General features: G+C 37.0%; 1 protein-coding gene and 2 pseudogenes across 1 annotated transcript; all 3 read left to right on the forward strand.

The window, feature by feature from the left end:
- Nucleotides 1–1229: 1229 nt before the first annotated feature.
- LOC146157421 (actin, muscle) lies at nt 1230–2505 on the forward strand. The gene is made up of 3 exons (XM_083387056.1): nt 1230–1848; nt 1918–2109; nt 2180–2505. Exons 1-3 carry the CDS (start codon nt 1230–1232, stop codon nt 2503–2505), a joined length of 1137 nt encoding a protein of 378 aa, XP_083243182.1.
- A 3515-nt stretch (nt 2506–6020) lies between these two features.
- Nucleotides 6021–9491, forward strand: LOC146157422 (thyroxine 5'-deiodinase-like; annotated as a pseudogene).
- A 4967-nt stretch (nt 9492–14458) lies between these two features.
- On the forward strand, nt 14459–15592 carry LOC146157423 (thyroxine 5'-deiodinase pseudogene; annotated as a pseudogene).
- The last annotated feature ends 344 nt before the right edge of the window (nt 15593–15936 follow it).

Consider the following 15936-nt stretch of genomic DNA (forward strand, 5'->3'; position numbering starts at 1 on the left):
AATAGAGAACATAATACCTTTAGTTGTTGCTGGTTGCTGAATACCTGAAGTTGTTCTAGACAGTTTGATGCTGTAGGAGATATGAAGGCGCTCTTATATACTAGTCGTAGAGAAAAGCTGTGAAGACTTCAAGCTGTCATCAGCTGCATTTCGGTCCGACATGTTACTCTGACATATGCGTCGTACGACAGCCGTACCAAATAAGGTCAACGCTTGACGTCCCGATTTTAGAAATTCACCCCTGCGTTTTATGGTTTGTGGAGATATGTTCCAATTTAGCCTACTACTCAACTTTCACACTGTTTTAAAACTTACGTATTGTCACACAAAAATCATTCACTTTGGTTGTAGCACAATGCATTTTCGAATACGCGTAATCGAGCATAACAACTCTACATATTAAACACTTCTACACATGAAAGGGTGTGATAGTTAAAGTTTCATAAGGTTGCAAAAATATACCTTGGCAGTATCTTAATGATCAACAATAAACGATTTTCAATATTGGTTTCAGGTAAATGATATATTAAAATTTTATTATAGGATTTGGAAAAACAATTTTTGTTTGCAGTAGAGAGCTCCATGTGTTCAATAACTGAAATGCGAACATGTATAAAAAAACATTTACGTAAAATACTGTACGTAAAATATTTGATCTATCTCAGTTACAACCAACTGTTAGCAGCACGCGGTAATTGTTATCACCTTTCCTGCGCTGACTTTAGTTGGCGAAACGGTTCGGCTGACAGCTGGAATTGATAGCACCTAATAAGGTATTGCCTTCTACACGGGCGGGTATATAAAGAGATCAAAAAGTATAAACTACATCAGTTACTTACAGTTCAACAGTACAACTACCACCAGGTAAGAAGGGGATCGTTTAAGTGTTCATAGTATATTTATTAACCTATGCTTGCTCCTGTATTATGTGATTGTATTTATTTTAGGCGAGTAGTGAATGCTGCAAATAAGAAAATCACTTTAATTTTCTTAGAAAAGTCCAACACCGTTAGTGTCTTCTAATATTTATATTTATTAGACTGTATAGTCCCTTACCAATATTGTTTTCTTAGTAAATGACCGAATTTGTCTAATTCTAAATGGAGGAATGGGGTGGCACTGTATAAAGACAAATTTTATTGAATTCGCGACAAGCTTTTGCATAACCGTGCTTCATCAGGACAAAGTATAAAAATATTGTTTTGTTTCAGTAAACATCCAAACCAAAAATGTCGGACTCTGAAGCTGATGAAACCGCTCTGGTGTGCGACAACGGATCCGGATTGGTGAAGTCTGGTTTCGCTGGTGATGACGCGCCAAGAGCCGTCTTCCCTTCCATCGTCGGAAGACCAAGACATCAGGGTGTCATGGTCGGTATGGGACAAAAAGACAGCTACGTTGGAGACGAAGCACAAAGCAAGCGAGGTATCCTCACCCTTAAGTATCCCATCGAGCACGGAATCATCACCAACTGGGATGACATGGAGAAGATCTGGCATCACACCTTCTACAACGAGCTCCGTGTCGCCCCAGAAGAACACCCAACTCTTCTCACTGAAGCCCCACTCAACCCCAAGGCCAACCGCGAAAAGATGACACAGATCATGTTCGAAACCTTCAACGTTCCAGCGATGTACGTTGCCATCCAAGCTGTGCTTTCCCTCTACGCGTCAGGAAGAACCACCGGCATTGTTCTTGACGCTGGTGACGGTGTCTCCCACAACGTTCCAATCTACGAGGGATACGCGCTCCCTCACGCCATCGCCCGGTTGGACTTGGCTGGACGCGATCTCACTGATTATTTGATGAAGATCCTTACTGAACGTGGTTACTCTTTCGTCACAACAGGTAATTGCAACCCGTTGTCCATTTATCTTAGCCTTTTAGTGAAAAGCTAATTACAATTTTTGAATTCAGCTGAACGTGAAATCGTTCGTGACATCAAGGAGAAACTCTGCTACGTCGCTCTCGACTTTGAACAAGAGATGGCAACCGCAGCATCATCAACATCCCTTGAGAAGAGCTACGAATTGCCTGATGGTCAGGTCATCACCATTGGAAACGAGAGATTCCGTTGCCCAGAAACTCTCTTTCAACCATCATTCATTGGTAAAAAACTCAACTTTTTCAAAGTTGTTAACATAAAAATTCCAAGTACTAACAAACCTTTTGTGTTCAGGAATGGAATCTGCTGGTATCCACGAGACGACCTACAACTCGATCATGAAGTGCGACATTGACATCCGCAAGGATCTTTACGCCAACAACGTCCTCTCAGGAGGAACCACCATGTATCCCGGTATCGCCGACAGGATGCAGAAGGAGATCACTGCTCTTGCTCCCAGCACCATGAAGATCAAGATCATCGCTCCTCCTGAGCGCAAGTACTCGGTCTGGATCGGAGGTTCCATCCTCGCATCCCTCTCCACCTTCCAGCAGATGTGGATCACAAAGCAGGAGTACGATGAAGCTGGTCCTTCTATCGTCCACAGAAAATGCTTTTAATTTACAGAAAATTTATTGCAAAAAAATTTTGTACAATAAATGTGTACGGCTTAAATTTGTTCTTGTTCAAATTTAAACCGTACAAAAAAAATACAGTCGTTTCTATGATTTTAGAAGTTGCATTTGTAACTTAGCTTTGATCGGCTGCTGGACGTAATTAGCAGATAAGGATAGGCATCTGAAGTTGTTTGACTTTAGCCACTAACAAGATCGTCAATGCTTTGTTTGCGTTGCACTACCTTACTGAGTATTTAACCGTGTCAGTTAATATTGTGCAACAAATATCAGTGCTAATGCCTTTGATAGTCTAATGATGCTATGTTATTGAACTTAATTTTTTTTTATCCAAGAACAGTTATGTTTATGGAATCCTGAAATATTTCTAGAACTTCTTAATATTTGTTTAGTTTTAGTTTAGTTATGACAGACACAATTCTGTAAAAACTGCTTGTAAGTATCTAGCTCTACCGCGAGCGCTATAAAGCATTAATTATATTTCCGGCAATGTAGGAAAACTCCACTTAAATGTGGTTGGTTATACTATTGCCGCTTACGCTAATTACGTTAATGAGTAAAATTTTTTTTTATAAGTCACATTTATTATGATTGAAGGTTTCGCACTCGGTTATTTGTTCAAGCATTTTTTTTTTATTTTGTTCATAAATGACAATTTAAAACAACAATAGCTCTTTCGAAGTAATCAAACGAAAACCTAAACATTGCTTGAGATGCAGAGATGTATTTTTCATTTGTAAGCTGTTGGCCGTTTCCGTTTAATATTTATAAGAGTCTGGTTCGTGCCAGCGCTGTGAAAACTATTCCAACTCTTGTAACTGCTGGTATTTGCTGTTGTTTTAGGCTATCTGGAAAACAAGTGCGGTATTTTAGAGTTAACTCGTACAACCACGTTCAATTATAGCCTATGCTTGAATAAACTGATTAAGAAGAGACAAGAACGTTGTTCTAAATTGTAGCAAACTGTGAACTGCTATATGATGCTGCAAAAATGTATAAATTCAATACATAAGCAAATTGGAGTTATAAGGGTAATTTGCTTTGTTTAAGTCACAAAACTTTGTCACAATAATAATAATCGACTATATTTATCATCTGTTTGTGTGTCAATGTGTTACGACACTGTTTTTATTTCAAAAATGTAAAACTGTCGCTCTTATTCACCAAAAAAATTGCGTCGTCGTTGGGTAGTAGCGTTGTAAAGTCGCTAAACATTAGTGGAAAGTCGCTTAAGTGAACAACCCTGAGTTGAACTAACATGAATTTGTCGGTTTGTGATTTTCTCGGAAAAAGCGCAGCAAAGCGACATTGTAACTTTAACTATAAGTTCCGAACAGAATATCATCAGGATCCTAAACATATATAGGCTATATCTATGGGCGACAAAACCACTAAAGCGCGATTTAGGCCTATTAGATTATTTCCCTGATCAAAACAAAAGCTTTTGTTGTAAGTTGCGTGCCAACTTACGTATAGGCGCATTACGCAAATGATGCGTAGTTTGAAGTTGTTTCGTACTGCGCGTCAGTCATAGTAGTCTTACAGCTACAGCTCGACGTAATTTGAAGTACGTGAGGGTGTGTCAATGTGTCATGTTTGGACCAATCTGCGCAATTCTTACTTGTTCAGTTTAGTTCAGCAGTGGAGTCGTAATGATCTGAATTTGTTCTAGTGTTCAGCTGGAACGCTGTATTCAACTTACTAGCACCCGCAAATATAATGTGTTTTACCGATAGATGAATAAGAAGAGTTTGAATTGTTTTAAGATTAGATAAGGCAGATTGTTCTCAAATATAGATTTGCTAATTTAATAAGATGAATCTGGAAAAAGCCTAAACAAAGTCGTCATTTCATGCTTCGCGGCATAAAAAGAACTGTTTAGCTTTTCCGCGCATGGGCGCCCCCACAGGGGGGCAAGGGGGGCACTTTCAACCTCTGGAAAAAATGCGATCATTATTATTGTTATAAGTGTAATATGTATTACTTATGAACGGTAAAAGTGTTATATATTATCAATTGAAAAATTTATAAGATTGAAAATATGTACACATTAATATCATAGATACTAAAGTTAAATTTTGTGTATAAACTCGTATTGGCCCTCTGTTTTCATGTGATATGTACTGGTGTACAAATGCATGTTGCGGAACAGCTCGTTTAAAATGCGTTATTAGTTATTTTGTAAGGAAAAGTCTTATTTCGATGAAGTGTTTTCATTGCCAAAGTTTTTCGTAGTAACCTGCGCTGCGTTTTTGCAAGTGTATAGGTCACTAAAGACGTCACCACTTATTTTTAAAACCTCTTATTATGTTTGTCCAGTTGATTTAATTTACAAGATTTAGGCGAAAAAAATTCTAAAAGTCGTCATTTCATGCGTCGCGGCGCTAAAAAAGAACTATTTAGCCTTTCCACGTGATGTTTAACAGCTATTTTTGAAATGCGTTATTAGTTATTTTGTAAAAAAAGTCTTATGTCGAGTAAGTGTTTTAATTACCTTTAAAATATTTGTTTCCTTTCACGCTCCTAAAAGGATACGTTTTGTAGTTTAATTTCTAATGTGGTCTCAATTTTCGCTATTTTATCTTTTTAGCCTGCTTGTTCGCAGATATATAGATCACTAAAGGACGTTACAACTTATTTAACCGCTTATCATGTTTGTCCAGTTGATAGGCGTTAATTTACAAGATTTAGACGAGGTTAATAGTTAACCTGGCGATGTGAAGTGTTTCTCACTCCCCTAACTGTGACCGTTGTCCGGTTCAGCCAAAATAAAGCAAACCGAAAAATTCTTCATTCCTTCCCAGTTTGTAGCCTAGTATTAAGCGCACGTTTTGCATTGCGGCTTTGCAGAATGAGTTTGCAAGATCATGCTTGTCATTTTTGCATGTTCGTTCTTTGTAAACGCTTAAAATATCACAAATTGCTAAGGTCGTGCTGGTACAGCAGTGGAATATGGGTTAGTTTAAAAGAGTACTATTTTTTTAGTGTTGATGTAAGGGTAGTGTAAAAGTTGTCGCGGTGTAATTTTATACATTCTTTTAATAGTGTACTAATTTACGTGAAATATTTAGTAAAATAATTGCTGTTTGAGAAGTGCATTGGTGAAAGAAAACGGAAACCATTTGGAATAGCGTTCTGGGAAAATAAATTTTTGCCCTTGTGTTGTACTGGTACAACGTATGTTTCTTTACGAGGCCTTGTTTCAAATCTATATTTGCCTATTTTAATAACATATTTGGGGAAAATTCGTTTAATTGTTGCTTCGAGCAAATCACATTTTAATTTTTATTATGTACCGGTCCTAATGAATCGTTTAAGTCCAAAGGTGCTCTGCGTTCGATAGAACTATAATTCAATAACAGTTGTGCTCAAATCGAATCCATAACAACTCTCTTTTTGCACACAGCTTTAACTTCTTTTTTTGTGTGCAGCCGAATAGCTGTGGGGCCAATTGGACTTTGCAAACTGTTTCTCAGAAATATTGAGTGTGAATTTCGGCCATGGAAGTCTCGGCCACGCCCAAACCCGGTTGGGACGACTGGCGCTTTCTGAGATTGATGCACAACATTTGGTGGGTCGTGACAGTCGTGTTTTGCGAATGCTGGGACGATGTCAAAAACTGGATTGCAAACAAGCTGGCGGACGGTAAATACAAAATGTAATCAACCATTACTTTGAGCAAACACCTACCACATTTTGGGCATGACTTAAGGTTTCCATAAAGTAATTTTACAAGTGGTGGGCTTATTCGTCTAATTTCATTCTCTAATTTTTGGCAAGAATATATTTTAACCCGGTGTTTCGCCACCTTTTTTGGTATGCGTAACCCTACAGACATTGTAGAGTTTGCAGCACCCTTGCTCGTACTTTTGATGATTGGTTAACTATAAATTTACAATAAACAAGATTGAAACAGTACACTAACTGTGCAACAAGGTTGATCAAACCTAGTTCTTGGCACTTTTGTATCACTGTGCAACAAGGTTGATCAAACCTAGTTCTTGGCACTTTTGTATCAATAAAGCTTGCCAATAGAGCGAAAATTAAAATTCTAAATAATTTGGAATATATTTCGGATCCTTGCGTTAAAAATAGCACCCTAGAGTGCCGCGGCACACGACTGAGGTCCACTGCTTTAATCAATAGCGTTTTGTTTTTTTAACTATAGTTTATTTGCTAGATGTTTTCCAACATCGGTTTTGGGTTCGAAAAAAACGCTTTCGCACTACCGTGCTTCATCAGGTCAAAGTAGGGCTATTGCCACCTGTTTCCAGATTTGAAATTAGACATATACGTCTATCAACAAAGATAGATATGTGTTAATGATGTTCTTCGTGGTCTGCAAATCGCACAGGAGGTTTGTAGATAATAAAACTTTATAAATTACTTCATTTTCTCGCAGATGCAAATAAACGAACAATGTCGGAAAGAACGAAAAGCATTCTCAGCAAAACCGGAGTGGACTTTCGGAAACAGCGAATTCTGAAGTAAGCAATTCCACTGAAATTTCTTTCGAAAAAAAAAACTATTCCTAGGTTACTTTAAGGACAGTAGAACTTTTGATTTTGAATATTAGTAATTCTTAGCAAAGGATTTCTATGGATAAAAAATTATTTGCACCGTCAAATTCAGCAAGAAAGATTACATAGGAACACTATGCACGGATATGCAATGTAGCTTAATGATGAATCGCAAAGCCGAAAATGTCAAGTAGACATCAACTGAAAATGATACAAGCTCGTATCGAAACGTCTTAATCAAGATGATGTCGATTTACTCGACCTTTTTGGCTTTGTAATTTATTTTTTAAAGGATACAGAGTTCTTTAAAAAAATACTAATAAAATGCTAGTTATAAAAATTACCCTAAAGTGTATTTTCGCCCCTATGTTTTAATTAACATAATCAATTTATCATTCTGATAGTTCCATTGCTTCGATTCGTATGTTTCTGTACCAAGCCTTCTTCGTTGACATGAAGCGAACAGCCGTGGAAAATGGAAACGCTCCCAATCCGTTACTTGTAGACTTTAAAACACAGAGAAAAGTCAGGTGTGTAAGTTTGGAAATTGCCCAATTGTAGGCCTACAGTATTTCAAAATAAATCGGTTTGAGTAAATGATTGTTAGGTTTGCCTCAGTAATCAGTTAGCTGACAAATGATCAATTGCAAGCAAGGTATTCGCCTCAAGACAATCTGGAAAAATGCAATGAGATTCCAGCTCATGAGCTTGACCTTTCTAGGTTCGACGCTCAGCTAACGGTAGGAACGCTATTTTGGCCAAATAGTGTTCGAATAATACTGGGCCGTTATTGTTCGGCTGCGCGATTTCCGATGTGGTGGTTGTGTGCATATGTATCTACTTTATAGGTCGGGTATGGCGGTATGTTTCCTTAAATTTTGCGATGAAATATTGATAAAGACAATCTATTGCAGTGGTTCTCAACCGCGGCTCTGAGAGCCGCATGCGGCTCCTAATCGTCTTTCTAGCGGCTCCCATTAGTGTTCAAAAATAAAATGAATTATCAGAAGCATATTTGCGCACGAGTTCGCTTGAAAACAGCAGGCGTTTTTAGATTGCTTGATTACGTAGTTTTGTGACGTCATACCTGAAAATTTTCATACCCTAAACAAAAATATTGGATCCACCCCTGCACATAACATATACCGCGATGCAAAGACAACTTTTAAAGAATACTTGCCAAGAAAATAGGACGTTTCAGAGTAAATGAGAAGACAAACATTTTGCATTATTTTATGTGTTATTTTCTCATTAATTAAAATTTGTTTTTAATAAACTGCTTGATCTTTTTGCGGCTCTTTTTTTAAATTGTCAGTTCAAATTTGGCTCAGATGCTTACTAAGGTTGAGAACCACTGATCTATTGTTTTCCGCATTATGGGCAGCTCGGCTTGATGACCGTAAGGTTCCTTTCGCTGTCCTTGTGCTATTCCTTGTGCTCTTTCTTTTTCAATGTTTGCAAATATGCACAAAATAAAATTGAATCAATTTGCAATCCAGGTTGCTTGACCTTTCGACTCACCAGCGACCCCTGGTGGTGACCTTGGGTTCTTGTTCCTGACCTCCGTTCATGGCGGTCATGGATCGCCTCTGCGACATTTCTGTCGCGTACGGCGACAAGGCCGACTTCATAATCATTTACATCGAAGAGATGCACGCGTCAGATGCATGGTCATTCACTAACAACAAGTGTGTTCAAAATTTTACTATTTTACGACCAATAAGAATAATAACAACTAAAACATTTATAGTTGCCATACAAGTTTTAAATTTAACTATAGTTTATCCCCGCATCATATCCTGGCTACCAATTTTGTCATATTCATCACCAAACACTTTTTGATTAGGTTTTCTGTACTGTAGAATTGATAGTATTTTACTGCCCTATTGTTAGCGTTTATTTTGTGTTAATTTTGCGACATCGTTGTTTAAAAATGCTTTTTACTAGTATTTTGGCAACATAGTATAGTTGCATGAAGACATATAAACAGTGTTTTGCCGAGTCTTAAACGTCAATAGTTTTCTCGACTACTTTGTCAGTGTGCTTTAAAGCTGTGAATTTACAGCAACACAAGATAAAAAGCTGGGTTATCTTTACAGATTTTCTATTAAAACACACAAGACATTCGACGACCGCCTGATTGCCACCGAAATGATGCAAGGCAGCATGAAAGAAAACATTCCAGTTTATGTTGATCAGATGACCAACGAAGCCAACCAAGCATTCGGTGCAATTCCGGAAAGAATGTCTATCATACTTAACGGAAAAATTTCTTACCTTGGCGGTTTGGGGCCTTACGATTTCGATGTTGAAGAAATGAAATCATCCTTGGACCGCTTATTAGAAAATCCAGCGTTCTAAATCAACATCTTACTTGTGTCGTTTTTGGTCGCTCTTTCATTGCGATTTAATTGTTTAAAGTTTATTTTTTATTATTTAAAAAACTTTTAAAGGTTCCATTTTATAGACGTGTAAAATTGAAACGATGTTTTTTTATCCTTTTTTCGACCATCGCATTGTTTTCATCAAACCTTTCAAAAGTGTTACGTTACATTCATGACGTTTATCTTTCAAACGACTTGTTCGCAAAGATCGACTGACACTTTGTTAACGTATTACTTAAAAACGTGTTTAAATAAAAAAATTCAATCAATGCTACAACTATTGTTATTGAATATACTTACTAGCTTATCAACTGACTGCCTTTTCGTTGTTCTGAAGGAGTTTAATTAGTTTTTTTCGGACCTTGCCAAGTCATTGTTTTTTCCAAATTGTATTTCAACGAAAAACAACGTTGTTTCACATAAAAACAACCTTTTTGTTTCGGTATAGGGCCTTTTGTGATAAGGTTTGGGTAGCCTTATATGTGGCGGTACAAGATCCTTTGAAATGATAAGCATTTCAATCAGACTTACAACTATATAACTTGTGTTAAGTCGTTTTGTATGTAGCGTCATACTTATGCTAAGTTGCTCAGCCAATAATTGAGTTGGATTTAGTTGTTATCAACGTATGCATTAGTCTTTTCCCATGCAGTTGGCTTTGCGAATAAGCGCCAAATTGAGTAAAAAGAATAATCGACAGTTCTGCAACTTGTGACTGCATACAACTTTGTGAGAGGCAAAGTCATCAAGGAGTAAAGCGCCGCAAGGCAAACGGAAGCGTTCTACAGGCGCGCAACTTAATTACAACAAAAACATGACTGGCCCATTGTGGCACTGCAAGCATCAGTCAAATTCAAGCCGCTGTTTAAGCAGGTCAAAAGTTACACGAGATGGATATTGAACTAGTTTTTCTGATTGGAGACGGTGGTGCAGTGTTTTAATCAATGGTTCTCAACCGGGGTGTGGTGCCATTTCTAATGCTCAAGGCCAAGGGTGCCGAGAGATATTTGAGAATCTTTAAGAATCTGTTTTTGCTCAACTCTTACGACTTTTTGTGTAAGATTAGAGTGAAATAAATTCAATTAAAACTTCCTAGCTGGTGCCTAGTTGATGTGTGTTGTTCCAGTTCCGTTTATTGTAACATTCTAGTGATTTACTTACGGAAAAATCTTGTAGGGGTGTCGCAAGCCATAAAAGGTTGAGAGCCACTGGTTTCAATAATACTATCTTACAGCAAAACCGCCAACACAACTTAAGCAATAGAAGTACGGGAGCCCATTAAGCCGATATCAATTTTTCACTGTGTTAAGTTTAAGCCCTAGTACAAGGGTTTGTTTGATAAGGGCCAGTGAGTCAATAATGCAAAATCAGTTCAAACGTCATATATCAAATATGTACATTCCAGCTTATTTGAGTTTCCTTAGTGCAGCGGCAGCGTCTTTTTGTTTGCGCGCAGTGGCCGTTAAGCCTAGGATAAACTTGTGAGAGCAATGATATATGTGCCTTATGGTAGTCGAAGATACTGTAGTGTAATGGACGGTTAATGGTTAGAACTTTTGCCCTTACTTAACTCTCCAAATGTGGTAAATTTTTAACGCAGACTAATTTGAATGACCCAAAAGCTTATGATTTGCTAGCATCTATCATTGACAAGGTTTAGAGGGAGCACCTGATTTTTACATAGTCATGTTCAGCGTGTATACCACCCAAAATACTAATGTCAGGAAAGTTACAAAAAAAGGCTTACGACTATATAGGTAGCCCACTATTTTTCATTCTCGTCTGTGTTTTTAGTTTGTTGTTTAAGTGTAAACCAAATAATAAAAAAAAAATCAGAATTTAGTATCAGGTTAATCTAGTTTGACGGCATAAAAATAACTAAATACCATCATAGACTATAAAGAATTTTCCAAAGGATAGTGTGCATCGAAGTTTCACATGCCTGCTTACATGCTTAATATGAGTAATATAATATAAATAGCTTAGTTTCGTAAATGAGGAAAAGTAGCGTAGTACACCTAAGAATCCCTATGCATAAGCTACTATAGTTTGCCACGATCCATAGCGAATTGCTGCGTTAAACTATTAAAATGAGGAAATTTGTCCGCAGAAATTGAAATAATTAACCAAATTTTATTAAAAATAATAATAAAGACACCTATTTTAAACCAGGCTATTTGACAAGTCCAAATCAAGTCATTTGTCTAAATGACTTTAGTCAAGTAAAATCAATATGCTCAATAGACTTAAGTCAAGTCAAGTAATTATAGCACTTTTTTTAAAACAGTGGCTTTAAGTTTTTAAAGCATTGGCTTAAGTATTTTAAAACAGGGACTTACGTGCATATACTTAAGTCATTACAACAATTGGAAACTCATCGCAATATCGTGAAAAAAGGATTAACCGAATCCCTACATCTAACTTAGGAACAGTGACATTGCCTTTTGAACTAAGTTTATCTTTTTTGTAGCCTCTGGTCCGAAATCCTGTACTGTGTTTTGGGCAGTTTGTTACGTATTGCAAAATTCTCAGCCATGCTTAAGTCGGATTTGGACGCTTGGCGGCTTTGGAGATTTGTGCATAACGTTTGGTGGATCCTGTCAATATTGATTTTGCTCCTCACGGATGACGTCAAGAACTTAGTTGCAAACAAGCTGGCTGGCGGTAAGTTTCAAGTATACCTTTAGTTCAGCGTTTCTGCAGCAAAGAAGTTTGTCAGGAGCGCATCGTTCGAATCAGATCTAAATCTGACGAAACAATTCCTAAATTATTAGGCATAGGACCTTAAATTATTAAGGCACATGACCTAATACCTAAAACTGTACCGAGGCGGTATGGTTTGGTTGTTAGGCTACGTTTGGGCACCTTAGTGTGACGCCGCTGTTTTGGTATCGACGTTTAGGTCAGAGGTTAGTAGTGGGTGGGATTACAACTTTGGTTAGGGTTGAACTTATTAGGTTGAGTAGTTATAGTGATGAAGCTAGAGGTTGAGTTTGGGGTTAAGAAAAAACCTTTGAAGATCTTATTCTGGCCGTTAATGTTTTATTTTGTTTTCTATCGAGTTTTTTTTCAATTTAGACCTTATTTTGACTATTATGTATTTGTCCCATTTTGATCTTATTCCGAGCTGTGCTTCATTCCAACCCTATTGTTAACATAATTACAAGCTTATTTCTGGAGTCTGCTGATTGCGTTTAACAAAATCTCGTAATCAGTTTTACGTGCTTCTTTCTATACAGCCTACAATACACTTCTAGTTAACCTGCAGGTGCAAATAAAAGGAAAATGACTGAAAGAATGAGAAAAGTATTCAACAAAACTGGAGTCGACATGCGCAAACAAAGAAAATTGTAATGCTGTTGTTTTGGTAATAGTTTAATAGTTTAAGTTTACGTTTATGGTACACTGTTATGCAGGGATAATTGGATATATAAATAGGCCTTACAGTAGAGATACTAGCAATATAAGTAATAAACGTCATTACGTAACATTGATAAAGTAGTAAAAAATAATCTAAAATTGAATAACATGGTCTTGGCATGCTCTGTACGTATCTATATATTTATTATTTCACAAATCGTCAATCTTATTCATGTCTTCTTTGTAGTGTTGTAAACAAATCATTTTGAAATGAAGTTCCAGTCAAGCCATTCGTAAAATAAAAGTCCAAGTCAATTTTTTCGAAATTAATAACAAGTCAAGTCCCGGTCCAAGTCATCGGTTGCCCAACTCAAGTCCCGTTCAAGTCCAAGCAAGTCATTTTGCCCATAGCCAATTCATTTAAAAACAGTAACTTAAGTGCTCTTAAATAAAATCCTCTACTTGAGTCATTACAACACTGTTTTTTTTTTGTCTTAAAGTTTATAGGCTTGCCTTCATTAAGTGATATTTTCAGTTCGTTTGGCGCTCTTCGCACGCTGCTCTACCAGTTCTTTATCGACATGAGGCGAACAGCTGTGACAAACGGGGAGGCCCCTAACCCAAAGCTGGTGTCTTACGAAACACTGGAAACGGTCAGGTATACGTACTAGGGGTGTTTGCCAATATCGGATCAGGGCCGATAACCAATGCCAAGGTATCGGCGCAGAATCGATACCAAAATATCTGTTGCTTTCCAGCAACGTTTTGCAATATATTGTACAGTTTCTACTTTTAAAACGTAAATTCGAGAAAATATTACATGAACTTCCTAACGTAGAAATAAATTTCGATCTATTACCCTGTAAATCATTGCTATTGCACTTACCGCAAATCTGGTAAAGTTTGCTCATTTGGCTACCGTAATGACGTGTTTTGACGTGGATCGCGAAACTTTATAGATTTCGCAATAATATGCCACGTATTGGACATTCCTATACGTAACTGCAATCAAATAATTCTGCAATATATTAAGCTGTCCCACAAACTTTTTTTTTCAAACTTTGATTTCGCTGGCTTGATACCCGAAACATGAAACACAATTACTGCAAAGGATATTTTTTATATATATCCATAATGCCAATCGCTTCAAAAAATTTTTAAGCCCTACGTCTAAGATGTCCAACTGTTAATATTTTATAATATCCATGATTTTTTCTGCATTTTAGTAGTATTAAAGCAAGTTTTTTAGCTACAAATTGGCAGTTTAAGCCTCGCATGAAATCAAACACACTAATTGAACTACGTGTCTCATCAGATAAAGCTGTTAATTAGGACTTCATTTTTACGATAGGTACAGTGAGAAAATATAGAAATCAGATAGCCCTAAACTGCAAAACATTTGTCCTTAATTAAATATAAAGCAGTATTGGGGATTTAACCAAAAAGCGGTAAATGGAATGAAAGGGAGCTAATGTACTTATCTCAATCAAATTCGCTATAAGTAGCACGAATCGTTTAAGTAAATTTCAGGTGGCCCGCCAAGTCAGTTAAGGTGCACATCAAAATTTCTAATGCCGTGTGCTCTATTTTTTCAGGTTGCTTGACCTCTCGACTCACGGACGACCCCTGGTGTTGATATTTGGTTCCTGTACCTGACCTCCGTTTATGACGATCATGGATCGCCTCTGCGACATTTCTGTCGCTTACGGCGACAAGGTCGACTTCATAATCGTTTACATCGAGGAAAGGCACGCGTCCGATGGCTGGCCATTCCAAAACAACAAGTAGGCTAATGGTCTGTTCATGTTTAGCAACTTAAGAAAAAACGGACACAATCAAAGTAAGCCGGAACTTCTGGAAAATAATAATTTTTGCTGGTATTATGTCTTTATTTCCCAGGCTTTAGTTTAGTGTATCTTTTATTGTGTACTGTCGACTACTAGTTGTACGGTTAGCTTGCTTAGTTTATTCATGTAACACAAGGTCGCAAAGTAGAAGATAAGCAAATTGACCAGAAAAGGTGTTGCTGGCCTTGGCGAGAGACAGGGCGCGCGGTCTCTGTCCAAGACAGTAGATACAGAACTCAGGAGCATATAAACAGACACGAGAAGAGGCAATAAATAGAATATAACAGGAATATCGTTTGGCAGATAGAGTAACCGCAAGACCGAGGTGCAGAGTTTGCTTCAAGGTCATGTCCTAAAACGATAGATTTATTGTCTGTTTCAATAACGTTGTTAAAAATTGTGTTATAATTTTTAAAAGAATTACATTTATCTTCGCGAATTTCACCTTCTAAAATGGCAGTTTTGCTAACCTAATCACAGCTGTGGGTCAATTGGCCGTCACAAAGTGTTTGTAAAAAGTATTGATTAAGTACGGTATGTACTATTATATTGTTAATTTTATCTTTTTGTTAAATCAATTCTTTGTAGGCGAATTCGTTGACCTGCAGTGTTTAATAATGCCCAAAAGAAAATATTCAAACACTCCTTAGACTTAAACCAATACTCAAACGATTAAAAAAACACACTTCTGCCCAATAGGTTTTCCATTAAAACCCACAAGACATTCGAGGACCGTCTGGCTGCCACCGAGATCCTTAAAGGCAGCATGAAAGAAAACATTCCAATTTATGTTGATCCGATGACAAACGAAGGCAATCTAGCCTTCGCTGCCAACCCGGAAAGAATGTCCATTCTGTTTAACGGACGAGTTTTTTACCTTGGTGGTTTGGGACCACACAGCTTTAAAATTGACGAAATGAAAGCATCGCTGGATCTTTTATTGAACAATAAATTGAACTAGCTATTAAAGTTACAATTGAGATTTCGAAGTCCTATTTATTTTGATTTTGATTATTAATCGATATCATTTACTTGTTTAAAATTTGTTTTAATCATTTTATTAATTTTCAAAATATGCGAACATGTTGGTTCTTTTGGCCGAAACTTTAAATGTTGAATAGTGTTTTCAGCACTTTATCAAGTGTTACGCTAAATTTATGACGTTAATCTTTTAAATGACTTTGTCAGAATGATTTACCGAACTTTTTTTAGCGTATTGTTTGATAGTGCTATAATATATATTAATTTGATGGACTCATTAAATACTGTGATAAGTGATCTTAAGCATTTCAAAAATTTCAGGCA

This window comes from Ascidiella aspersa, chromosome 4 (genome assembly GCF_963924565.1).
Source record: "Ascidiella aspersa chromosome 4, kaAscAspe10.2, whole genome shotgun sequence".
Classification (NCBI taxonomy): domain Eukaryota; kingdom Metazoa; phylum Chordata; class Ascidiacea; order Phlebobranchia; family Ascidiidae; genus Ascidiella; species Ascidiella aspersa.

Bases quoted from the DNA above. Each gene is read 5' to 3' on its own strand.
- LOC146157421 (XM_083387056.1), top strand. From the start codon at position 1,230: ATGTCGGACTCTGAAGCTGATGAAACCGCTCTGGTGTGCGACAACGGA. The intron at 1,849-1,917 runs GTAATTGCAACC...TTTTGAATTCAG, and splicing joins TTACTCTTTCGTCACAACAG to CTGAACGTGAAATCGTTCGT. The intron at 2,110-2,179 runs GTAAAAAACTCA...TTTTGTGTTCAG, and splicing joins CTTTCAACCATCATTCATTG to GAATGGAATCTGCTGGTATC.